Genomic DNA, 24,537 nt, shown 5'->3' with positions numbered 1-24,537 from the left:
TCTGTGGTTATTGAAGGGGCTGAGGGCAATTTGGGCCCCCAGGGGACACTTGGCAGTGCCTAGAGAGTGAGTTTCTGCCCACTGTCCCGAGCAGGGTGAGCGATACTGCTGGCATCTGGGGGCGGGCGACAGCGAGCATCCCCCTCCTCCTGCCCGCTGTTGTTGGCATCGCGGTGAGGGGGCGTCCTGGCCGCGCCCTGGCTGCGCTGCCGGCGCGACGGGGTCTGGTGCTCCCTCCCGGGTGACTTCCACTCCAGGCTCTGAGTGAGGGCCAGTGTGTGTTGCCATGTGGCTGGGCATTTCTTAGACTTGCCATGTTTGACCGTAGTTGCAAGGGATATTAAAATCGCCCCATTTAAAGGTCTCTTGAATCCAGAGTAAAGTGGGGGGAGGTTGTAGGGACTCTGGCTGAAGGGTCCACGGATGGCTGAGCAGAGGTGCTCTCACTGGGTTGTATCATCAGCTGTGTCTTGTTCCAAAAATAGTGCAGTTTGCAAGTTCAAGTTCAGTAAAAAGTGAGAAAACGAGTGGCCCAGGGAGCAGCAGTGGGTTTCGGTCAGGGTAGCCTGAGCCTGCGGAAGACACTTCTTACAGGGTCCCAGGGAGCTTGACCCATTTCCTGAGGGCCCTGCCCCAGCTGTGGGCACGAGGGCGAGGCTCCCAGGGTGTTGACTTTACTGTAAGCCCTGCCCACCCGGCTGTCCTGGTGATACGCCCGCACAGGGTGACTTGAAGTTCCATCTCCTTTGGTGTGATCACTGCTAGTGTGGGGCACATCCCACTGGCAGTCTAGGTGGTGAAGGTGTGGGACATCTCTTTATCGGGAAGCGACGTGCCTGCCAGGCCAGGCCCCTCAGATACACAGTCATTCCTGAGCCTGCACCCTGACTCAAGTCCCGGGTGGTGAGGGAGGCTGGACAAGCAGGGGGCCAGGGTGGACACAGGCAGAGGGGCCTGGAACCCTGCCTGCTGGCCACACAGATGATGGGAACACAGCTACCCTGGCAGCTCCTGGACCAGCAGGGAGGCCTCCCACCCTGCTACTGCCTCTTCTGAGCTGCTCAAGCCCCCTCAGCAGGGAGAGGCCTTCCCAAAGGGGCGCACTTCTGTGCTTTCTGCTTTGAATCACAGTCTACAAAGTACTGCCTGGCCTGGCTTAGCCCCCACTTGCTGGAGGGGGATCGTAGCTGAAAAGGTAGCTGAGAAAAGAGGAGTCCTGCCTGATACGTGCCCCTGACCTGGAACTTCATTGGCAAGAAGGCAAGCTCAGCACTAGGCCCTGGCCTGCAGGCTAGTCAGGGACTCCCAGGATGGTGCAGAGACACCTTGTGTGCCAGAGGGCTTGCCTTCTTAGACACAGTCTCTGCCCCCTCTCCCGGCAAAGGCTCTGCCTGCATGAGCCCCTCACACCCGCCTGGCCACCCAGGAGAACGCCAGGGCATGCCGACTCCACAGCTCTCCTCCCAACTTCCTCGTCCTGGGCCCCGGAGTCTAGATTGACAAGCTCCCCCTGGGACACGAGAACCCATGGTTCTTGGTGGGCATGACTGCCAGCCCGGGACTCGCTTCTCCCAGTGGTAGGGTAACCCCAGGAGGGTCAGGTCTGCGCGGCTGATTTCGCAGGGCCAGCCCTGGCCAGCAGGGGGCAGGAGACTGTCGGTGAACTGAGGAGCTGGAGCAAAGCCCAGGGGCGCAGCTGGCTCATTCCTCCTGTGTAAGGTGCCCACCCACCCACCCATGGTGGGACCCCCAAGTGAGACGGCGGGTGAGGACCCCAGCAGCCAGGAGACAGACCATAAGATCTTATCCCTAACAGCCCACCCCCTCCGTTTGGGAGCCCGTCATGGGAGACCCAGGAACTGGGGCACGGAGGGTCCTGGAGAGGAGGCTGCAAGGATGGGGGCACTGCGGGGGCCCTGGGAGGGATGGGAGGGCTAGGCCTGGGGAGCCTGGAAGGGAAGGAAGCAGAGCAGAGAGATTATTTAGGAAATAGAGTAGGTGTTGGAGTGGGAGGGGGAGGCAGCAGGGAGAAGCGGCTTGGAAGAGGCGGAAATGGCTTTCGGGGGCGGAGCTGGAAAAGTACCAAATTTCTGGGCCCCTGCCCTTCCCCCCAGCATGCAGAGCTCCTCCAGGCTGCAGGCGGGGCTGAGTGGAGTGCCAGGCTCCACCCCGCAGGCCCCCGAATAGATCGTCTAGATGCTCAAGCTGGGTCTCTGCCAGCAGCCCAACCTGGTCCTGCGGGGAGGGCCAAGGCAGGAGGGCGGAGGTTCACAGAATAGACTCAGAGGCACAGCAGGGTCCCAGCTGACAGTGAGGCGGATGGGACAGGACAGGACAGGCCTCAGAGCCGGGTGCTGGGCCCTGAGCTGCCCTGGAAAGAGGAAGCACCACTCAGACCTGGGGCAGACCAAAACCCTAGTTTATTTCAGCATCAGCAACATCTCAGCCATCACAAAAATAAACTCTACCGAGGGTGACGGAAGTCTCTACAGCAAGGTTAAGGGCTCAGCCACCACACAGCGAGCCTCCGGGGCACGTGGTGGGCACGGCCTGGGCAATAAGTTAGGAAGCAGCGGAGGAGCTGGTGGAGGCGGCAGGTGCGGCCAGGGCCTCACTTCTGGGCCGGCATGAGGTCATCGATGGCCTGGCCCTGCTCCAGCCGCTGCTCCATCTCGATGAGCAGCTTCACGCCGTCCACCACCATCTGCACCAGCTCCACCTCCGAGAAGCCCAGGCGGTCCGCATTGGAGACGTCAAAGACCCCACCCACGGCGGCCGTGTCCACACCGCCTGGAGAGACAGCCAGCTCAGCGGGGCTGCGTTGGGGGCGGCCCCAGGGGAGCGGGCTGCCGCCTGGCACCCCCTACTCACCTGTGCCTCGCTTCTGAAGCCGCAGCCGCTTGAGCACCTCTGGGAACTTCTCGTGCTTGCCCAGGTGGGGCAGCTTGATGTGCACCCCGGCCCGCAGCCCCGTGCCCAGGTTGGACGGGCAGGTGAGGATGTAGCCCAGGTGAGGGTTCCACATGAACTCGTAGTTCTTAGACTTGAAGAGCGTTTCAATCTGGAAGTGGAGGTGTGAGAGGGGAGGCCTGGCTGAGACCACCCCCCCCAGGGGACCAGCTGGAACCCGGAGTGCCCCCTCCCACAGGACCCTGAGGCAACAAAGACCTAGGCTCCCCAGGGGGGTGGGTGATGGGGCACCTCCATTTCTGCCTGAACCCTGGGGCCTGGCCCTGACCTGGGTGAGGCCGTTGCAGAAGCGCGTGAACACCTCCTTCATGTTGCCACCCTTCTGCATGGAGATGACCCGCAGATGGTCTTCCTCGTTGATCCACACCAGGAAGGTCTTGTTATCGTTATGCCTGGGGGAGGGGCACAGTCAAGTCTCCCTGGACGAGGGACACATCCAGGAACAAAACCTCGCGAGGCCCCCAGAGCCGGGGCACTTCCCAAGTCGCTGAGGTGCTCACCCCAGCTGTCCCTAGGGCCGGGGGGCTGCTATCAGGACTCGAGCCCCATCAACACCCTGGGCGCACACAGGGCACTTCAAAGAGGGCACACGAAGCCCTGAGCTGCTTCCCAGCTAGCCGGTCAGGTACCCTGTGGTCCCCACCTAGGGGGTGAGGGGCACAGGCAGCCGGCCCAGCCCCGCCCACGGGGAGTCGCTTTATCCGGGGTCTGCGAGCCCTGCTCCCCACCCCCACTCGAGGAAGCATCTGCGTCACCCCGCACCTGACCGACTCCCCGCGGGCGGCGGGTGGGAAAGGAGAGAGCAAACAAGGAGCCACGGCTCCCGGAGGCGGCGGAGGGAGGAGGAACGCCGACACGACGGCCCCACCCGCCCGGGGCCCTCCGCACCTGCGCGGGCAAGGTCTTCGAGGAGGCCGGCACCAAACCCACCTGAGGCGCGCGGCGCCGCCCTCCTCCCTCCGGTACGGCGCGGGCGGAGGCCGGGGATACGCACCAGATGCCGCGGGCGTCGGGCCAGTCGCGGGCCATGCCCGAGGCCAGCAGCAGGGGCGACACGGGCTTATCGAAAAGGAAGTGGTCGTCGATAAGCTGCTGCTGCTCCGCCTCCGTCATGCTTTTGAGCGCATAGTACCTCCCCGCCAGGTCACCGTCCAGGCTCGACAGGGCTGCGGAGGAGCGCGCTCAGGAGGACGGAGGGACTCCTGCCCCACCCCGCACCCCGAGGATGCCGGCTCGGCCTGGCTGGAGCCCAGTCAGTCCTCCCGGTCCGAGCGGCGGGCCGCTCCGGAGCGACACGGCCCAAGCCGACCATCGTCCGGCCCCAGGGCTCTGTGGGCGCGGGGCTGGGCGTCGGTCCCTCCGGGAAACCCGAGCCGACGGATAGATAAGAGCGCGGCGGCTCGGGTGACTGGTAAACAGGCCGGCAGGGCCCGGGGCCGAAGAGCGCCGTTCAAGGGGCCGGACCCTTACCTTCGACGGCGAGCTTCTCGATGGCGCGGCGCTCCCCGCGGCTGCAGTGCGGGGGGAGGCAGAAGCCGCGGATGCTGCGGCCCGTGCGCACCCGCGAGCTCAGCACGTAGTTGGGATCCAGGTCGTCGCCGCCCTGGGGGGCCGTGCAGGGCTGAGCGCTGGGCAACCCCTCCCCACCCAGCCGGCCCCTCGCCCCGGGCCACCCCGCACCTGCAGGTTGTCGGGGTTGAGGTCGGTCTTGTGCTCGTCGGTGGGCTTATAGCCTCCATGCCGGTCCTCGATGATGGGGTCAAAGAGCTCCTTGAACACGTCGTACGACTCCTCGTCGCCAGCCACACAGCCCACGGTCATGATATAGGGGTGGCCTGGGGGGAGCGTGGAATGGGGACAGTGACGTCACTGCCAGGCCCGAGCAAGCCGCCGAGGACCCTGGAGTTTATGCGCGCAAAGAGGGCGCCCGGACCTTGGCCCGGGGGGAGCCAGGGAGCGGGGGCGCAGGGCCCCAGCCTCGGGCTCCTGTCCTGACCTCGGGACTGAGGCGCGCGTACCTGGGTTGTCCACGCCGGTCTGGATGACGTCGTCCACCGTGAAGCCGCTCGGGGTGCTCTTAGCGCGCAGCTCGGCGTACAGCTCGGGGGTCAGCACCTTGGCCATGTGGTTGTTGTGGCCGCTGAGATCGGGGAACTCGTCTTCGGCCGGGAAGCGCAGCTTCAGCGTGTTGTGGCTATTGGAGAAGGGCATGGCGGCGGCGGGCTGCGGGGAGACGCGGGAGTCAGCGGGTCCCGAGGCTCTGGGCCTCCTGGTGACCTGCTAACCACCCAGGGCCCCGGGCTCCGGTCAGCCCGGTGTCGGTCAAGGTCAGCGGGGTCGGCGCTTACACGCAGGGGGCTACCACAGCGCCCAGGACCCTCGGCCCAGCTGGCGCGCCCACTCCAGGCGGCGGACCCCGGGAGGTCCGGAGCGCGCCACGCCCTGGCCCTCGCCACCAGCTGCATGCACAACCCCCGCCTCGGTGCCCGCGCGCCCCTCACCCCTGGCCCCCGGGCTCACTTACTGAGCAGTCGGGCAGGGGCGGGGGCTCTAGGTCTGTCTGCAGCTCAGGGCGCGGCGCAGGCGAACAGCGGCGGCTCCGCGCTCCCGCGGCTCTTAAGGGGCGCAACGCAGGCCGCCCATTGGCCGCTATTTATAGCCCATTCATTCCATTGGGTCGCGCTGCGGGGTGGTGCCGCCGCTTTGTCCGCCACCCTCTGCCCCCGGAGCCCCCCCACCCCACCCCAAGCAGCCCACCACGACTACCCCCTGGCCGGGACCCCGCGCCCGGCAAGATCCCGAAGCCAGAACCTCAGGCCCTCGGACATTCCGGATTCCCCCACACCCACGCCTGCCTCCGAGCGGGAAACCGAGGCAGGAGAGCCGGCAGGCACTTGAGACCGCTCGGCCTGGTCTGCGCCCCGGTCCCTGCCTTTCCCCCTCCCGCTAGTCCTCGCGGTGGTCGCAGTGACGGGCCAGGCGGGAGCTGTCCCGAGCTTCCACGGCAGATACCACCACCCCCCGCCGCCCAACAACCCCCCGCCAACCCCACCCCAACCTTCTCCCGCCCAGTCTGAGTTGGCGGCGAGCCGCCGACCTTCTTCAAGGTGCCCGCAGGCATCTCCCCGGCGATCTTGGTGCAGAGCGAAGGCACGCCGGAGGCGCAGTCTGGCTGCGGCCCAGCCAGGCGGCACCCTCGGTGCCGTGACCTTGGGCAAGTCCCCGGGCTTTGGGGTCATCTGAGCCAGAGACCCAGCCCCTCCTGGTTGATGAGCGAACACTGACTGCGGCCCTGCTGGGAAGTGCACAGTCTCAAAGCCCCCAGACCCCAGGCCTGGGCCCTCTCTTGCAGGGACAAGTCCATTTCCACACCCCACCTCAAAGGTCGTCCTCAGAGAATCTCTGCAGAGGCTGGAGGAAATACTCACAAACAATAAGCACATGTGAGTTTTAAAAAACAAAAAGCTCACTGAAAATCAGAATCATACAAGTGAAAGTAATGACTATGCCTTCCACTGTCCCCAGCACCCCAGACTGCCACCAGCCAGTGTTGGCTATGGGCTGGAATGTGGGGAGGTAGGCATTCACAGGCTGCCTGCCATTGTGAAGTGCTACATCAGTTTTGGAAAGTAATTTGGCAGTATTTATTAAAATGTAAAATCTTTGTACTCCATGACCCGGCAATCCCACTTCTAGGAATCCAGCCTATAGTCTCATCTCTCTGTGCACATAGGCCAGTCCTCTCTAGTATGAGAAACAAACACCAGCAAACCTGCATGTAACCGGACGCCCATCCCTTGGGGACTGGCCGGGGGCAGGGAAGGCATCTCTCCAGTGTGGAATATTACACGGCTTTAAAAAGCGTAAATTAGGGACTTCCCTGGTGATGCAGTGGATGAAAGTCCAGCGACCAATGCTGGGGACAGGGATTCGAGCTCTAGTTCAGGAAGACCCCACCTGCCCAAGGGGCAGCCAAGTCTGTGCGCCATAACTACTGATCCCCGAGGGCAGAGAAGCCACTGCCAGAAGAAGCCCACAGGCCACAGCACAGAGCAACCCCTGCTCACCGCAACTAGGGAAAGCCTGAGCGCAGCAACAAAGACCCAGGGCAGCCAAAAATAAATCAGTAAATATTTTTTTAAAGGGTGAACTGGCACTTTTATGGTTAATGTCCATCATATGGTTGCTTTGTGAACAAAGCAAGGAAGGGGGGAAACACTTATCTATGTGTTTATTCAACAAAATCCCTCCAGGACGGCACAGGGCTGCTGCTGGAGGAAGGCTGGGAGCTTGGCAGCTGGGAGCAAGCAGCCAAGGGAACAAGATACGGTCAGGAACCAGGAGGAGACGGGTGCCTCTGGCAGGGCCGAGCGGCGATCCGTGTGCTGGGGCCTCTGAGGGCGCCAGAGCACGGGGTGAGCACGTTCCTTTGCCTCTGCCTCTGTGCGCGGCCCGCGGTTACCATGGACGACTCCTGCCTCTTCCCTTGCTCAATTTGGCGTGTTTTGACCTGCTCCCAGTCAGCATTTTTTTAGACCCGTAAAGCAAAGCAAGGTAAAAAGACAAATGGCTCTGGACTGCCCAGACAGGTGTCCTTTAAGCCTGAAATTCCTGTGTTCCGTGCCCCCTGCTGCCCTTCTCCCTAATTTTAGAAATATCTGCACCTGCCCTCCCAAATCCCGGCGGACAAAGGCCTAATGGACTCAAGTTTCTGTTTCTAGAAAACAGTGCTGGCCCCGGAGGCCTACTTGACTTTCAGACCCCAGGGATTGGGGGCGGGGAGAGCTCAGGGCTTCCTTCCTCTTTGTAGCCTCGGCAGCTTCTCAGAAGGTCCCCACCCCCCACCTTCTGGCCACCAAGGGCCTGACCCACTTGGGGGCCGGAGGCAGGGAAAGACCCCATTCCCCTCTCCCTCCACCAGCGAGGTCCTCACTAGAGAAGCGAAGACCAGAGGCTTGGGGTCTTGCCCAGGGCCTGCCTGGGGCTCCAGCAGGTCTCAGCCTTCTGAGATGCGTGTTTTGTCCTCGTTTTGCAGATGAGCAAAGGGAAGATGGGGTGGGTGATGGGGAACCAGGTCTGAGGTCTGGCAATCCCCCTGTGATCCTGCAGTGCCTGGCCCTGTGCTAACCTGACCGAGGGCCCACCCTGCAGACCCCCAGCTGGCCACACCTGGGCTGGACTCAGACTGACAACACATGTGGTCAGCAACTGTGACGGGGGAAGAGAGGAGGGGTCTTGGAGGCCTTTAGACCCAAAAGTCAGGGTGAGGCCCCTACCGGGCAGTGGCCACTTGGGAGCCTGGGTAGTACTGAGCAAGGGAACAAGGAGGGGGGCCCAGGACTGTACCCGCCTCCACCTCAGCGGAAGAACGCTGCTCCCAGCTAACCGAGCCCTCCCCTATGGACCCTCCAGTCTCCCCAGGGCCCACAGGAGCCGGTTTGGCAGCGTCTGGGCAAGAAGCTAGGTGACATCATCCGGCCAGTTTACCGTCCAGGTTTCTCAGAAATCACACTTGGTTACACATTAACCACCTGGCCCTGGAGGGGGTGGGGAGCCTCAACGGAGTCCCCGGCCTTCCATCCACAGGACACGGCCCTGCTCAGCAGGCACAGAGTGGGCCTGGTGGAGGAGAGCCAGGCCCCAAGCAGGGGCTGGGACTTCCTCCTAATGCCCAGAGGGGAAGTTGGCTGGGGTCAGAAAAGGGGCAGGGGCTGCCTTGAGGCCACAGAGTATGGTGGGGCAGGAGGCCGGCCCGCCAGGGGAGAGGAGACCTTGGCTCAGAGATAGAGCAGAACGGCCCTCTCCAGGGGGCATCATCGGCCTCCTGTTCTCCTCCAGGGCCCTGTCTGTTCCTGCCTGTTCCCACCTTTCTTCCAATCTGCCTTTGGTTTTCTGAAGCCAAGTTTACTGGCTTTAAATCCCAATCCCACTTTGGCCACATTAGCTGTGTGATTTTAGGCAAATTACTTGACTTCTCTGAGTTTGTAAAATGGTCCCTCTCTCACAGGATTGTGGGGAAGATTCAAAGTGATGACACTTAACTGGGCTTACACAGCATCAGATTTTTTTAAGGAGGGGGGGCAATAAATAAACTCTGCCCTAGGCAAAGTACCCACCTGACCTGGCTAATCAATTGGTGCTTGAGGACTCAGGCTGAGGGCTGAGCAGACTCAGAGAGAGAAGACAGACAGCCCTGGGAAGGCTGCCTGGAGGAAGGAGCAATGGAGAAGCTGGCCAACCAGTCCCCCACAGAAAGGCGATGGGAAGTTGGGACCACAGGAAACCACTGCGTAGTCACTGAGTCCTAATTTAGGCTCTTAGTGTGCACTCAGCCTCTGAGTAGCTGAGAGGCTGGGGAAGAGGAACCCCCAAGAAGTGGAAAGTTGCTATCTCCCAGGAGAGCAATTAAGGGATGATTCAGGCGGGTGCAAAGTCACCTGGAACAAAGGTTGGTGAGCTGTAGATGGAGTTGGGTTGTCCGAGAGGAGGAGGCAAGGCTGTTATATAGCCACACAAGCAGCTGGTGGCCAGAGCACTGGCCCCACAGAGAATGGGAGGTCACTAAAGGCCCTCACCTTTCTCTCCTGGGGTTCCAAGACCCAGGCCCAGTCAGGGAAGGGTCATGGAGGGGCTAAGGCACCTGGGTCTCCATCATGGATTCTGCAGTCCGCAGACACCCTCACCAGCCCTGGCCCCAGAGGAGGGAAGAGTTCAGCGCCCCACAAGTTGGCAGGGCTCTGGGAAGGGACTGGTTCCGCAGGGCCTGGCCACGCCCAGATGTCCAGGATGGAGCAGCCTGGGCCTGGGAAGCGTGGCCAAGGGTCATGCTAGCTGGCTCTGAGTTGGGGCTCAGGCCCCAGCCTGGCTAGGTGGACTGGGGTCTCCATCAGATAAGGCCTGGCGCACGGGGACATGCGCACTGGAGGAAAACGGTCCCTGTGCCCGTGCCCCTCCCCCGCACACACTGTCCGCCCAGAGCCTGGCTCTGATTCAGCCTCGCTGAGACACAACAGGGCTGCAGCTTCCCCGTTTCTGCCGGGCCCTCCAGCTGGCCCTCCCCCGCTCAGGCCGCTCTTGTCCTCACTGACCCGGCCCCAAGAGGAGCCCCGTGCGTCCAGTGCTCAGCGCACCCTGGGTTCCAGGAGGGGACGCAGGGCTCGCTCTGTCCCGGAAGCGGCTTCCGCACTCCGGAGAACGTGCCCGTTTCAGGAGCGGCCAGGCCTGGGTCTAAGGCCTCTTCTGGCCACCGTCCCCTGCAGCTCAGGTTGCCTCCCGCCAAAGCCTTGTGGGACCACCCGCTCCTCTGCAGCTCCATTTTCTGGAGTTTCACCAGTCACGCCCGCGACCGCAGAGGAGACCGCGGCAGCTTGGGGCCGGGCTACCGGATCTCTCGGTGGTCTTGGGCGCGAGCAGGCGGCACCCGGACAAGCCGACCGAGAGCGCGCCCCGGACGCGAGGACGGGCGGCGCGCGCTCCCGAGACCCCGCCCCCTCTCCCAGGAACCCCCGCGCGCGCCGGGGGGCGGAGTACCATGACGTCATCAGCGGGCGCCGCGCCCCAGCCGGAGGCGGAAGCCGCGGCGACGCGAAGCCACGTGCGGCGCCTCCGGGATTCGGAGGCCGACGAGCGTCGCCGGTGAGGCTCGGCGGGGCTACGGTGGCAGAGCGTGGGTAGTGTGGGGGGCGTCTCCCCGGCAGGCCCTGCACGTCCTGGCAACCCCCCATGGCCGCGCCCAGCCCTGTTGCCGGCCTGGCCTGAGCCGCCGCCCCCGGCCTCTACGCAAGCCAGGCCGATGTTGCTGTTTACTGCCTGCTGCACGGCCCTAGCCTCCGCTTGGGGACCCGTGCATTTGCATCGCCCCGTCACCCGTCTGCCCAGGAGCCCCTCAGGGGGAGGGTGAAGAGGGGGGATTCTGCCTGGCCTGGAGGCGACCTCGCGGGCCCCCCCCCCTCCCCGCCCCGTGTGGTCCCTCTCTCGTCTCACAGCTAGAGAACGGGAGCCAAGCTCCCAGAGAAGGATGCCGAGGGAGAGGGTCAGGCCCTTACTTTGTGGGAATCCTGGGACCCGGCCTCAGTCTCTCCGTCTGAGGTTTGGGCTGATGGCTCTCGTCTTAGGACCAGACCAAGAAGGGCTTTCTCCCTGGATGCCAGGGGCACAGTACCACCTCCTGGCCCCTTACACGTTCATGCCCACACACCTCCCAGGTCCCCAGCACCTGCTGCACCAGCAGCACAAATGAGCTTCGTGGCCTACGAGGAGCTGATCAAAGAGGGTGACACAGCCATCCTGTCCCTGGGCCATGGCGCGATGGTGGCCGTGCGCGTGCAGCGGGGGGCCCAGACCCAGACCCGGCACGGCGTCCTGCGGCACTCAGTAGACCTCATTGGCCGCCCCTTCGGCTCCAAGGTGACCTGCGGCCGAGGAGGCTGGGTGTACGTGCTGCACCCCACGCCGGAGCTCTGGACACTGAACCTGCCGCACCGCACCCAGATCCTCTACTCCACCGACATCGCCCTGCTCACCATGATGCTGGAGCTTCGGCCTGGCTCCGTGGTCTGTGAATCCGGTGAGTTCCGCAGGCTGCCTCTGTTCGTGACGGCGGAGGTTAGACCCAGTGTCCAGGCAGCCTCAGCCTGCCCTTCCCAGGCAGAGGCACAGTTACTCACCATGTTTCTACAGGGTCTTTCTGGGGGGCTCACCGCAGCGAGGGGGACAGACACAGGGAAGCTGGTTTAGGAGACTGGTGCTGTCCTCCGGTGAGACTTGATGGGACCTGACCGAGGATAGCTTGCAGGAGGAGCGGGCACCCAGGGGGAAGCCTTCCTGTCTGAGGTGGGGAAGGGGTGGTGAATGCTGCTCGACGCTGACCAAGGTGCTGACAGAAGGGCAGGGGTGCCTGGCCTAGCAGTCCCTCACTGCTGCGAATGGGAGCCGAGGCCCAGGGCTGAGAATCGCCTCTTTCTGGCCAGGGCTGCTCCAGGGCGCTCACTGTGGGAAGAGCCTGCCTTGTGCTCATCCCAGGCCAGCGCCTTCATCACTGAGGCCAGGCCTGGGGTGCAGATGGAAGTACCTGAAGCCAGATATTCCCAGACTCTGCATGTGTGCGTGTGCACAAACACGTACTGGGGACCGAAGCTTGCAGCCTGGCCAAGAGCAGCCAGGCCCAGCTGTGCCTGGATTTCCAGAATGTTCCGCACGCCCCAGGCCCCTGTGCTCCAGGCTCATGAAGAGTTCCCAGCAGCACTGCTGCCAGCTTTTGGAGGCTTCAGGCCATCTCTTCCGTCTTTGGGCCTCGATTTCTCCATGCAGACGATGGGATGGTTGCTTTTGCCCAGCCGATCACTTTGAAATGGGGAGAGTCAGATGCAGAATCTGAGCCGTGAGTGGGTTCAGAGAGTGGGTGGGGGCTGGGCAGGGGCCGGCCGCTCAGCACCAGGGGAGCTGGGGGTGGACAGGATTCAGGGCCAGTTCGTCCCCTGCTGCTCCCCACCCCCACCCCTGGGCACGAGGCATCCACAGCCAGGGCCTGGCTCCACTCAACTGAAAAGCATGGTCAGTGAGCGGGTTTCCGGGCTCCTCTGAGGTGCCAGCTCCCCTTCTGGGAACAGTGGGTAGAGCCACGACAAGTCAGGCCGGGTTTCTGCTTCTCGAAGGGGACAGACAGTGGGCCCAGCATGACCGTCTCAGTGTTACTGCGGACTGGGGGCTGCGCTTTTGAGGGTGACTGAGAGGTGTCCCTCTGGCTGGGCAGTCAGGGAGGACCTGATGGGGAGCCATGAAGAGCCGCGGGCTGGGGTCACCCTGAGGGAGAGCCTCGCAGAGACCCTGCGTGGGGGACCGTCGAGGAGGCCAGGGTGGCAGGAGCAGGAAGGAGGTCAGGGAGGAAGTGCACACTGCCAGGGGTCACGAGGACTCTGACTTGGCCGTGGAGCAGAGGCCTGGTCTGACGGAGGCTGCAGAGAACCGGCAGCTGTGGCAGCAGGCCTGAGGGCAGGGCTCGGGGGCTGTAGCGGGGGCGGGGGCGCCTAGGTGGGAGCTGTGGGCAGCTGGGGAGAAGCACCTCCTAGAGAGATGGGGGAGGAGGTGCCAGTGGGGGCGGGGGCGGCTCCGTGGCGTCTGGCTGGGCGGTCACCGCCCTGGTCACTGGGTACAGAGGCTTGGCAGGGAGTGGACTGGGGCTGGATCGCTCCAGCTCTGCACTCGTAAATGCTAGGCTCTGTTTGCTGTCACCGGGGAGGTGGGCAGTGTGCAGTGGACACAGAGTATCTCCATCAAGCTTGGCACCTGGAGCCATGAGGGGTGGGGAGGTCATGGGGGGTGACGAGAGACTAGGGGGCCCCCCCGGCACTGCAGGACAAGATGGCAAACAGGAGGGCAGCCTGAGGCTGGAGGAAGACAGGGGCGATGACATGGGCATGTTGGTCACCGTGTCACGGTGCTGTGCGCTCACTCAGGGTGAGGGCAGAGCTCCCATGTGGCGGGAGCAGAATGGGGGCAGGAAGACGGACCGACCCCCATCCCTCGGGCCCAGCCACCGTGTGCGGCAGGGCAAGCCTCTTGGTCTGCTCTGCACAGACCCTGCAGGGCCCTGGGGCAGTCTCGCCCCTCTCAGGATCCCTGTTGGGGCCCCCGGTCTGGGCAGCAGGGTTTGCTCCAGAGCTGGGGTGGGCAGGGCTGCCCCCCGCCCAGCAGGACCTGCACCAGATCAATAGTCAGGCAGCTCCCCCATCCCCACCTGGGACAGTCCCTGTGTCCCAGGACCCCACGGGGAGCTCCGGACTGGTGCCTGCTGATAACCCCGGGCTCGGCTGAGCTCGTGGGCCCTGGTGGGTCTCCCCAGGGTGAAGGTGGGCTCGTTTCCCGCCTGACTCCCGCCCCGCCCGGCCAGGCACCGGCAGCGGCTCTGTGTCCCACGCCATCATCCGCACCATCGCGCCCACGGGGCACCTATACACGGTGGAGTTCCACCAGCAGCGGGCGGCGAGGGCACGGGAGGAGTTCCAGGAGCACCGTGTGGGCCGCTGGGTGACCGTGCTGAACCAGGACGTGTGCCGCAGCGGCTTCGGCGTGAGCCACGTGGCGGACGCCGTCTTCCTGGACATCCCCTCGCCTTGGGAGGCCGTGGGGCATGCCTGGGATGCCCTCAAGGTCGAAGGTGAGCTGGGCTTCTGGGAATGGGAGGGTCAGGGGGTCGGGCTGGGTCACAGTGGCCCGGGGAGGTTTGGGGGTGGTTGGAGGAGTCAGGACTGGGGAGCATGGGGCTCAGCTGGGCCCCTGGCCCTTGGCTTGGCCCGCTCCCACCCCAAGGTGGGCGATGTCTAAGGTCCCTGGGGAATGTCCTCACAGCCCTGCCTGAGTGAGAGGTGGAGCATGCTGGAGGTCAGAGGTCAGCCCCTCACCCCAGCCAGTCCCCGCAGAGTCTCCTCTCCCCACCAGCCGCAAGCCAGGCGAATGCACCCCTTTTAGGGAAGATGTTGGGTGCAGAGGCGGGGAGGTCGGCTCTGAGCCAGGAGGCGCTGGCGAGGCCCTGGGTTTTTCCCTTTTCTGGAGAAGTTGCTGGCTCTGGCAGCCAGGCCCCCCTGCCTCCTCCCCGCTGAGCAGAGCAGCGGGAGGGGGAAGCCGGGTGCCCCCAGGGATGGCCCGCCCCTCTGAACGACGATGCTTGGCCGGTGGGTCCTAGTGGGTCCCCTGCCCACTGGCGTTGGACTCCGGTGTCCTTGGTCTGTGCCAGGGTGGCCGGGGAGCACCAGCTCCCCCACCCCCACCCCTTCTGCTTGGCCCCTGACACCCACAGGTCCCTCCTGCCCTGGGGACCCCGCGAGGCCAGAGCCGGGCACACGGCCTGGGCTGAGCGCAGGCGGTCCCTGGCCCGGGAGCCCCGCATGTGTTGTCCTGGCCCCTCCGTCCCACTGAGCCCCGCTCTCTGCATCTGCTTGTTCTGGCCCAGAGGCTCCCGACTTCCTCATGGTCTGGCCGTTCTCCAGGGCTCGCCTGCCTGCGTGAGCCCGGCGCCGCTCAGTGCAGCCCCCGGGGCTCGGCCTTACCCGGTGGGGCCACCTCGGCTGTGCACACAGGGGCCGGGCTCCCCGAGGTGACCCTGTGCCCTCCAGCTTGACCTCAACTCTGCCTCGGAGCCCAGGCCTCCCTGCCGAGGCTGAGATGACCAGGCCTCAGGGACCTTTCAGGGCTGTCCCCGGGCACCTCCCCTCCCCCAGCCTGGCTTCCCCGCCCCTGCGCTGCAGGGGGGATCTGGGATGGGCCTGGGCCCGGCTGGGGGAGACTGCAGGCAGGAAGGGCTCCCGCCCCGCCCCCAACCATCATCACTGAGCCTAGGGCTGGCTCTGTAGGCACCTCCAGTTGCAGAAGCCTCCACAGCCTCTAATTTTCTGTGACAGCAGCCCCCGCCCCAGGCACTCCTTGTGGCTGGAGCTGTTCTGGGCTCAGCGCTCCAGCAGCTGCCGTGTGGAGACTCCACCCTGGCCCCAGCCCTCGCCTGCCAGTGGGGGTCGGGGTGGCCGTGCCCGCTGGCGGCCCCTTCCACGGCTTCTCATGGCCGGAGGGCTTGGCCGTCCTCGGAGCCCAGAGCGGGGTTCCAGGCGTCTCTCCCAACACCCACTCCTGAAGGGGCCGGGCTGCATTTCCTCTGCACTGCGGTCCACAGACCCCTGGGCAGAGCGCCGCCGGCGAGGGCGGGGGGTGGGGGTGGGCCCTGGGGTGGCTGGGGGTGGGGCTTGGGGGCCCGCCCTCTGACCCGGCCTCTTGCTTCCCACCCCCACCCCATCCCCCGCGCAGGTGGGCGCTTCTGCTCCTTCTCACCCTGCATCGAGCAGGTGCAGCGCACGTGCCAGGCGCTGGCGGCCTGCGGCTTCTCGGAGCTGAGCACCCTGGAGGTGCTGCCGCAGGTCTACAACGTGCGCACCATCAGCCTGCCCGCGCCCGACCTGGGGGCCAGCCCCGGCCCCGACGCCGGCCCCTTCCGCAGCGGCACGCCCATGAAGGAAACCGTGGGCCACACCGGCTACCTGACCTTCGCCACCAAGACTCCGGGCTAGGGAACCACGCCCGGAGCTCCGGGGAGCTGGGAGGTGAAGCTCGGGCCAGAGACTGCCTTGTATGGTCAGCGGCCGCCTGCCGGGGCTGGTGTTTAGAAGTGGACTGGCAGCGGGGAGGGTGGGGCGAGGGGGACTCCCCGGACGGCTGGCGGGGTGACGGGTGGGGGGCCTGCCGCCGTGTGCAGCATCGCGGCCCTGGCGGGGAGCGCTCCCACCTGTGGCCCCTCGGGGTCAGCGTGCCCGCCCTGCCAGTTCGTGGCCTCGCGGTCTTCACTGCCGCAGGCTCCTCCGGGTGGGCACGTGGCCCCAAACAGGGAGGGTGGAGGAGGAGGCCCGGGACGGTGGCCTTGGGCCCAGGACCCCCACCGCCCGGCTGCCAGCAGAGAGGTGGCCTCAGGCCTGACCCCTCTGCTGGGCACTGCACCGGCCTTATGCCCAGGTTCCCTCCTGGCAGGCCACACCCACCACCTGGCTTCTCCACCCAGGAAGCGCCGCCTCCGAGGCCCGGCCAGAGCCTCGGGTGCGGATCCGTGAGAAGACAGCGTCACATGGCGGAGAGCAGAGCCGGACTTGGGCCTGCCTCCTGGCGGTGGCGGTGTTAGAGCTGGTCTGTGTGCCTGCCCGGAGCGGCCCCGGGGTCTGACTTGAGCTCTGCCCCGCCCTGCCCACCCTCCAGTTCCATGTTGGCCTCCCCCTGCACCCTGTTTCACAAAGGGCCTGGGTGCCTGCTCTGGTCTCAGCCCGCCGGCAGGAGCCTCGGTCACCCTGTGTTGGCACAAGAGCCCCAGGGACCCGTGCTGGCCTGGGGCTGCTGCCCAACCTCGCGCGGCGGAGAAATAAACGCTGTCGGCCCCGCCCAATGACTGGTCCCCTGGTGCCTCGGAGCCGGGCCTCCACTCCCCACAGCAGCGTCCAGCTGGACCGCGCCACACGGCCGCCCGGCCCCTGCTCCTTCCTCTCCCAGGGCCACCGCCACAGGGCTGCGGACTCCAGGACAATGGCCTGGGACATGGTGGACAAAGGGGCCAGTGTGTGGCCACCCCCATCCGGCTGCAGAGAGGGCCGCTTGTTCCCGGAGTGGGGGTGGGGGAAGGGAGAGAGCGCTCCGGGGCTGTGTGTGTGTGTCTGTCCATGTCTGGCTGGGGGGTGTGTGTGTGTCCATCCGTCCATCCATGTCCAGCTGGGCCCGACCTCCCAGGCCTGCTAGTCTAGCCCCAGGCCACCATCCAGGTTTTGGGGGTCCTTGGCGTTGTGCCAAATGAGGTGAACCTCCAAGAGGACCAGTCTCCTCTTTCATCACCGGGCAGGGAGGGGGGATGGACATCCTGTCTCCTAGGAAGACCTGTGTCCCCTGTGGGACCCTAGGGTCCCCCGAACCCCTTGCTCAGCTCCAGGGGTCAGGTCCCCCTTCAAGAACCTGTGCTGACCTCTGACCACAAGCCTAATGTGGGGACAGGAAGGGCCTGGGCTCTCCTCGGCCTTCCAGAAAGGCCTATGGAGTGTATGTGTAAGGGGACAGGCCCTGTGCTTCCCGGGGTGAGGCTCTGGGGCCTGCACCAGGGTCCCTGTGAGCCTGAAGGGAAGCCAGCCCAGGATGGAAGCCAGCTACCAGGTTCGAGGTCAGGATTCCTGGCCTCCTGTCCATGCACGTGGTTATACTTGGCACAGAGCTGCTCTTTTAAGGATGGATGGTCCTCCAGCCCTTCGACTGGGCCCACACACAAGCCCCCAGAGCTCCACCGGACCTCGATCCCATCCCAGGGGCTTCAGCCTGGAGCCCCACCTGGCCCTGAGCCAGCAATGAGCTCCCGCCCACCCTTCAAAGCCCCTCAAGCATCCCGGTGCCTCTCACCCCCGCCCCCAGGCGGTCTCCCACACAACCCTTCCCTTCACCCCGGCACCCCAGCTCGTGATTTCCCCTGCAGACAGATGGCCAGAAGCCAGGCGGTTCCCTTAAATCCTTCAAATGGGGAGTGTGCCACCCAGGGCCCCTGGTGAGTGAGTGACTGATGAGCAGGTCACTTGGTCACCCCCTCGAGGCAGCAGCCTGGGGCTGGTCACAGGACAGGGACTCACTGGGAAAGTCCCGTCCAGCCCCAGACATGCACCCCTGACCTTCAGTTTTTCCTCAGAAAGTCCTGTACCCACGTGGCCCCGGCCCGAGGGGTGTGAGGCATCCCCCTGCCACCCTGCCCCCCACCCCACCCCTGCTCTTGGCCCCAAGCCCCAAAGACAGCTGGCCTGGGTATGAGACTCACTTGCCTGAGGGCCCCAGGTTGGGATCAGAGCCCATTTCTGCGGGGGCCGCCTCCCGCCAGCTCCCCTGGAAGGCCCCGGGCCCTCCCCACTCAGCCCCAAGGGGAGCTGCCCCTGGCCCCTCGTGTTCCCCTCACCCCATCACCTACCTCAGGGGCTCATGCTCTATGCCCAACCTGGGGCGGTGCGGGGAGGGACCCTGGAATCAGTACCTGCCTCACAGGGTGTGGTCAGGGCCGCGGTGGGCTTCCCGCCCCTGCCCCCCTCCCCATCCCCTTCTCTCTGCCTCCGTGGCCTCTGTTCTCCCAGGAATGTATGGCTCTCGGTCGTCTAGCTTGTGCGGGAGACGGGGTGGGCTGCTTGGGACCCTGGCCCGGGACTGGGGGTGGGGATGGTGCGGCTCCTACCCGATCCCAGCCCGATGTGTGGGGAGAGAAACGGGCCTGGGCTGCAGAGGTGAGACTCGCCGAGATCCGGCCCACCCCCAGCTCCGCCCACCCGCCCGGGACCGCCCACATCTGACACCCTGCCCCCTGGGTGGTTGTCGGGCGCGACCACAGACGCCAAAGGGCGGAGATGGCCGCTGTGATCCTAGAAGGCCCCTTGAGGTGATAGAGCAGATGGGACTTGGGGGCAGGTGGGCGGTGGCCTCGCCAGGCAGGGCAGCTCCCCACGACCCGGGAGAGGAGGTGGAGAGCACCAGGAGTGGCCGCTCTGGAGCGAGGCTGGATCAGAGCGCAGGCTCTGGCTGGAAACTGCCAGCCACGTTTGCAAGGCTTCTGAGCTCACGCAGGTCGCAGGACCCATGCTCCGCTCTGCCCGGGGGCTGCAAGGCTCGCATGCCAGCCGGGGCGGGGTGGGGGGGCGCGCCTTCCGGCCAGTGGCGCCTCGGGTGAGAGGGTCCTGGGTGGGAGGTCGGCCCTGCTGGGGGTCTTGGTTCCCGGTGCTCCCAAGAGGGAGCAAGCAGGACCAGTCCTCAGGGCAACCGCCCTCATCAGCCTCGGGCGCCCTCACCCAACAAACAGGCAGAGCACCCAAGCCTCCAGGGCAGCCTGTCCTGTCCTCCAGGGCTCAGGGGAACCAGGCACAGACCGTGCAGGCGAGAAGTGCCTGCTCCCAGCAGAGCAGGCAGCGGGGGCAGGGAGGAACAAGGAGGCCTTGCCAGGACGTGGCCTCCGCAGTCACAGGGGAACAAGGACTTTGGACAGGGCCCCACAGGCCTCCCGTGCCCAGCAGGGATGGCCAGACCACACACTGCCCTCCCGAGGATGCGCTTAAGGGCTCAGGCTTCCAGAATCCCATCCTCCCTCCCTCCTGCCTGCCTGGGGGGTGTGGGGGGAGGGACGGCTACCACGAGATGAAGCATCACATAGATGTGTGGACAGTCTGTGTCCACAGTGTCTCGATGGTCAGCACCCGTGGGAGCCTGGAAGACCTCTGGTCTTGCATTTGCCAAGGCCAGAATTTGAGGACTGCTCCTGAGTCCATCTGAGGCGTGTCCTCTGCACTCTGTAGGACCTGAGTAGCTTTCTGCACCTTCAGGGACACTTGCACGTGTATCAGAAGTCGTGACACTGAAACTCTTCTGGAAAATCCGGGCCACGCAACCCCTGTGCCTATAGCCAGTCGTGTAACTAAACCAGAAGCAGGCTCTTGGGCCACGCACAGGCAGGCATCACAGCTGAACCCCCGGGTTCAGAAGTAGGTGTATGAGTTAGCTGTCCCCCCAAACATGCTGCATAACAAAGAATCACCCCACCCCCACCCCCGCTCCAGAAAAACCATTCAGGCTTAAAGCCCCAGCCAGCTGCTCTGGGCCTGTGGCTTGGCAGCCCTCGGCCAGAGCCGGCTCTTCCCCGTGTGGGGCCCGAGCTTATGTAAACTGCAGAGTGCCCCTCCCCTTCCTCCTGGGGCCCGATCCTCTCGAGGCCCCAGGCGCGGCCCGCGGCCCAGGCGCGGTAGGGGCGAGCCGGTCATGCAGGCGCTTTTCAAGACTTTGGTCACATGGCCTAACCTCGGGTTCCAGTGGAGGGAGAGACCCTGTGATTTTAGGGGAGGAGCTGCAGGGCCGGGGCCAGGGGGCACGCAGGGCCTCGCCCTCCCCCCGCGTGTGCGCACGTGTGCGTGTGTGTGTGTGTGTGTGTGTGTGTGTGTGTCTCCGGGCCTGCCTCGGGACGAGGGCATTTCAAAGTCAGGCTGCCTGGGAAGCGGCAGCGCCGGCGGGAGGGAAGCACTCGCTCCCACCAGGCTGAGAATAGCTCGGAATTGGGTCACGCTCCCGGGAGCTCGTCACAGCTTCCAGCCCCGGACGATAATCAGCTTTCTCCCCGACAGCTGTCCCTTCAAAGAGCAGGGCAGGCCGGCTGCGGGCACGTGTTTAGAAGAAGCCGAGGGGGTCGAGACAGACGGGGTGGGGAGCCTCCGCTGACCCGCCCCCGCTTCTTTTGCCGTCCCCTCCTGGCCAGCCGCCTCCCTCCTTCCTGCTCTCCCCATTGCTTCCCAACTCCTCAGGGCCCGGGCACTCCAGAGGCATGCCACGCCGCAGCGCCCGGCACTGAGAGAAGGCTCCACGGTGCCCCCCACAGCCCCCCGCCCCGACTCCTTGCAGGATGAAGGTGTCGGTGGGCAGCGGGCAGTCCCACCCCTCTGAGAATGCAGGAAGCTCAGGTCTCTCCAGGCCCTGAGGCCTGGACGTGGCCCCGGTGCCCCCACACTCCCACCAAGCCATGAGTGTGCCCGCCCCTCACTGGCACCAGCGGGCCTCAGGCCTGGCCCTCTGCTCCCTCCCTGGGTGGAGTCCCCCCTTCCCCTTCCCGCACAGCCAGGTGTGGGCCCGGCCCTCCATCTGGACACAGTGGGGAGGCGAGATGCTTGCCTGGCCTCCTCTTTGGCAGGATCCAAAGCTCCACCCGCCCTCTACTTCCTGTCTCGGTTGGTCCTCCCCAGAACGAATCCTGCCCCACTGCCCTCCCTACCCCCAAGAGGCAGAAGTGTCCTCCCACCGCCTGGCCTTTGGTTCTATCTCTGCTGGCCACCCTCCCTGCCGACCGCTGGTGTCCAGACGTGACCCTGCTGGAGAGGCAGAGATTGTGGGGCTGCTGCTGGGTGGGGGGCAGCCTCAGGCCGCCCTCGCCTGCTGCCCCGCACAGGGCTGAGTCCTGCTCCCGCCACACTCTTCCCCCCAGGGACACCGAGTTGTCCCCCGGATGCAGTCTGGGCAGCAGCCCCTGCGTGTCTGGTGGGGGTGGGGGTGGGCACAGGACTCGGTAAGAATCTCAAGCTTGGCCTCAATCCCAAGCCTTGGTAAGAATCTCAAGGTGTGTTTTGGACAGATGTCCCAGGGGGTTCCAACGTTTAGCTGATCTTGTTCCCTCTGCTTCAGCCACTAGGAGCTCAGGGCCAAGTCTGCGGTCCATGTGGCAGGTGTGGAGAGAACTTCACCCTCTTTCATCTTATTTCCCACCCAGCCTTTCCTGATGTCGCCCTCTCTTTCTCCCACAGTAGCCTTGAGAGGACTGAGGAGGGTGATGGCGCAGGCCCTCCGAGCCCATGTTCCCGTTGGCTCCTGGGTGCCCTGCCACCAACTGGCACATTAAAATGCCAAACCCATCCTTGTAGCAATTCAGTAAGTCCCTCTGGCATGCACTCAGTTGCTTCAGTCATGTCGGACTGTGACCCCATGGACTGTAGCCACAGGCTCTTCTGTCTGTGGGATTTCCCAGGCCAGAATCCCAGAGTAGGCTGCCATTCCCTCCTCCAGGGGATCTTCCCAACCCAGGGATCAAACCTGCGTCTGCTGCACTGCAGGCAGACTCTTACCGCTGAGCCATCAGGGAAGCCCCAAGTACCTCTGACAGAGAGAGAGATGACCCCCTGGAGGAGGACACAGCAACCCCCTCCAGCATTCTTGCCTGGGAAACCCAGGCACGGAGGAGCCTGGCCGTCCATCAGGTCACAGAGAGACACAACTGAGGGGCTAACACTACGACCGTACATATATCACATCTTTCTGCTGTGCGCATGCCTGCCACTGTTTCTGGGTCTTTAATCGTTACAAAGGCACCAGGCAGCCATCACGTTTCAGGTGGCAGAAACTTTCCTGAACATAGGCTGCGGGTGTGTTCAGGAAATGTTGGAGCTGCTACGGAGTGGGGTGGGGCCTGGATCAGCTGCCTCCGTGTCACCTGGGAGCTCGGGGAAGGGCAGATTCGCAGGCCCTCACCTGCCCACCTGCACCTGGAGCTGGGGTGGGTGGAGGGCCCAGGGACCCCCGCCGGAGGGACCGGGGCCTCTCACGCTGCTCTTTTCTTTCTTAAACAAAACCTCGACGTTCACCAAACCTTGACGTGATCACAGCTCGGGAGCTTCCAACACCGTCCACCTGGCTCTTTCCGAGGCCGTGCTGTTGTCAGTGAGAGGTTCATTTTGTTTCCTCTGGTTGGAATGTTTGTGCGCTCAGGCCCCAGGCCCCTCTGGGATCACCGAGTCTCCCAGCGGCTTCATCACACTAGGCCCTGAGATCCTGGAGAGCAGCAGGGACCTCTTTTGGTTCTGACTTGAACAAACCAAATGTTTTATTTTACAAAATAAGACAGTTGGAACATTGGAAGCCTGAGTCAATGTCTCCTGGCTTGGGAGCGACTTTTAGGCGCGCTGATGACACCGTGGCGTAACAGGGTGGCTGCAGTCTGCCTCAAAATAACCTAGGTGGGGGCAGGGGAGCTGAAGTCCTGGTCCCTGAGACCTGGCAGCCTCTGGGGTTCTCTCTGCTCCTGCATTTCTTTGATATTTTCCACAGTAAAACATTTGTTTCCGGCTTTTGTTTTTTTTAAGAAGCAATGCCCCAGGCAACCATTAAGAGGCCAGCTAGGTCAATGCCCAGGGTCACCAGACTCCTCCTAAGTCAAGGGTGGTGGCGTGTCCTGTGCTTCGCCAGCGCTGGGGCAGGGAGCCGCGGGTCACGTACTGTTTGCTACAAGAGACACGCAGGGGGCTGGTGCCGGCCGAGCACACGGTGAGACATGCTCTCTGCTCCTCCCAGCACGGGCCTAGTGGCCGCTGACCCGGGAGCCCGCTTGCCGAGGAGGAGGGTGGACCTCTGGAGCCGCCCCCCTGCCTTGGAGGGCGGGACGGGCAGGGCTGCAGGGACCCGAGCTCCCAGGTGGCCCCTCTCCTGGCCCGTCCGACTCCAGACACCCGCGCTGTTCCTCCTTCCAGAACTTCCCGCCACCCTGGCCCCCTGGCCCCTTGCTGCCACCAAGGCCTGACCTCATCCCTGGCCCCCAGAAAGTAGCTGAGGCCTCCACCCTCTTGCAGTGAGATCTGCATGCAAGGACAGACCAGCTCGGGGAGTCGTGGACCCACACATGCACCCCCGGGCCCCCGCCCCTCCCTAGTCTGTCTCCTCCATGCCCGCCCCCGAAGCCACTTGTCTGCCTTCTATCCCTGTCACTGCATTTGCTGAGAAGGTGAATCTGGGGGGTAAGGGGGGCGGGGGAGGGCGTGAACCAGGGGATGAGGCGTCTATGGGCACCTACAGGGCCAGCAGCGGGCCAATGGCTGCCCAGGACCCAGGATGTGCCGACGGGAAGGCTCAGAGCCACTGGACACGCTCGGTGAGCACGGCCTGGGCCCGCGGGGGCGAGTGCCCGGCTGAGGAATGCGGGTGGCCGGCCGTGGGGCGGGGGCACAGGGCCCTCTGAGGCCTGTTGCTAAGATACAGGCACAATGGACCTCCCGGGCCCCGGGTGATGGATGGGCCAGAGACCTTCCTGGGTGAGAGGAGAGGGGACCCGGGCCGCCCCGCCCCCGCTCCCCTGGCCCCCGGGACACCGAGGCCCTTGGCTGCCTGGCCCTGAGACAGCCAGGGCTGTGAGCTGGGCACCCAGGGGGAGGGTGGTGGGCACGGGCTCCTGCGGCTCAGGCTGCCCCAGCCTCCTGGCTGGCTGCCTCCACTGGGCCTCTGCCTCCGGAGACCAGGCTTCCTGAACGGTCCTTCCAGGTTCAAGCACAGGGCTCTCACTGGGTTACGAGCAGAGCTTAGAGGCCTCAATAGGACCCGATCCTCTGCCCTACCTGTCCCCAGCCTGGAGGCTTGGCACCCCACCTGGCCAGGGCCGGCTCTGCCAGCAGCCACACCTGGCAGGGCCCCAGGCCCCCAGCGCTGGCCCCGGTGTCCAGCTCGGCCGCTTTTTTCTGGGACAAGACAAGGGGCCGTGTTGGCTCCCTTCCGGCTCCGCTTCCTCCCTCTGTGGAGAGA

The 24,537-nt window shown here is 64.7% G+C and overlaps 2 protein-coding genes across 2 annotated transcripts; one reads left to right on the top strand and one right to left on the bottom strand.

Annotated features, from left to right (window-relative positions):
- Positions 1 to 2,402: 2,402 nt before the first annotated feature.
- On the bottom strand, positions 2,403 to 5,562 carry CKB (creatine kinase B). Its single transcript, XM_040256848.1, is given in 8 exon segments — positions 2,403 to 2,790; positions 2,872 to 3,061; positions 3,239 to 3,362; positions 3,965 to 4,136; positions 4,441 to 4,639; positions 4,642 to 4,805; positions 4,989 to 5,193; positions 5,495 to 5,562. Coding segments are annotated over 7 exon segments (1,221 nt in total). The 5' UTR covers positions 5,182 to 5,193; positions 5,495 to 5,562; the 3' UTR covers positions 2,403 to 2,611.
- Positions 5,563 to 10,512: 4,950 nt separating this feature from the next.
- On the top strand, positions 10,513 to 16,878 carry TRMT61A (tRNA methyltransferase 61A). Its single transcript, XM_040256847.1, has 4 exons — positions 10,513 to 10,605; positions 11,175 to 11,536; positions 13,859 to 14,125; positions 15,763 to 16,878. The coding sequence occupies exons 2-4, from the start codon at positions 11,206 to 11,208 to the stop codon at positions 16,020 to 16,022; spliced, it is 858 nt and encodes a 285-aa protein (XP_040112781.1). The 5' UTR covers positions 10,513 to 10,605; positions 11,175 to 11,205; the 3' UTR covers positions 16,023 to 16,878.
- Positions 16,879 to 24,537: the final 7,659 nt, after the last annotated feature.

This window comes from Oryx dammah, unplaced genomic scaffold, assembly GCF_014754425.2.
Source record: "Oryx dammah isolate SB20612 unplaced genomic scaffold, SCBI_Odam_1.1 HiC_scaffold_16, whole genome shotgun sequence".
In the NCBI taxonomy this organism is placed as follows: Eukaryota; Metazoa; Chordata; class Mammalia; order Artiodactyla; family Bovidae; genus Oryx; species Oryx dammah.
The sequence above is the reverse complement of the archived record's forward strand: the minus strand, read 5'-3'. Positions and strand labels throughout refer to the sequence as shown.

Coding starts and splice junctions, on each gene's coding strand:
- TRMT61A (XM_040256847.1), top strand. CDS start 11,206: ATGAGCTTCGTGGCCTACGAGGAGCTGATCAAAGAGGGTGACACAGCC. Junction 11,537..13,858: donor CTCCGTGGTCTGTGAATCCG/GTGAGTTCCGCA, acceptor CCGCCCGGCCAG/GCACCGGCAGCGGCTCTGTG. Junction 14,126..15,762: donor GGATGCCCTCAAGGTCGAAG/GTGAGCTGGGCT, acceptor TCCCCCGCGCAG/GTGGGCGCTTCTGCTCCTTC.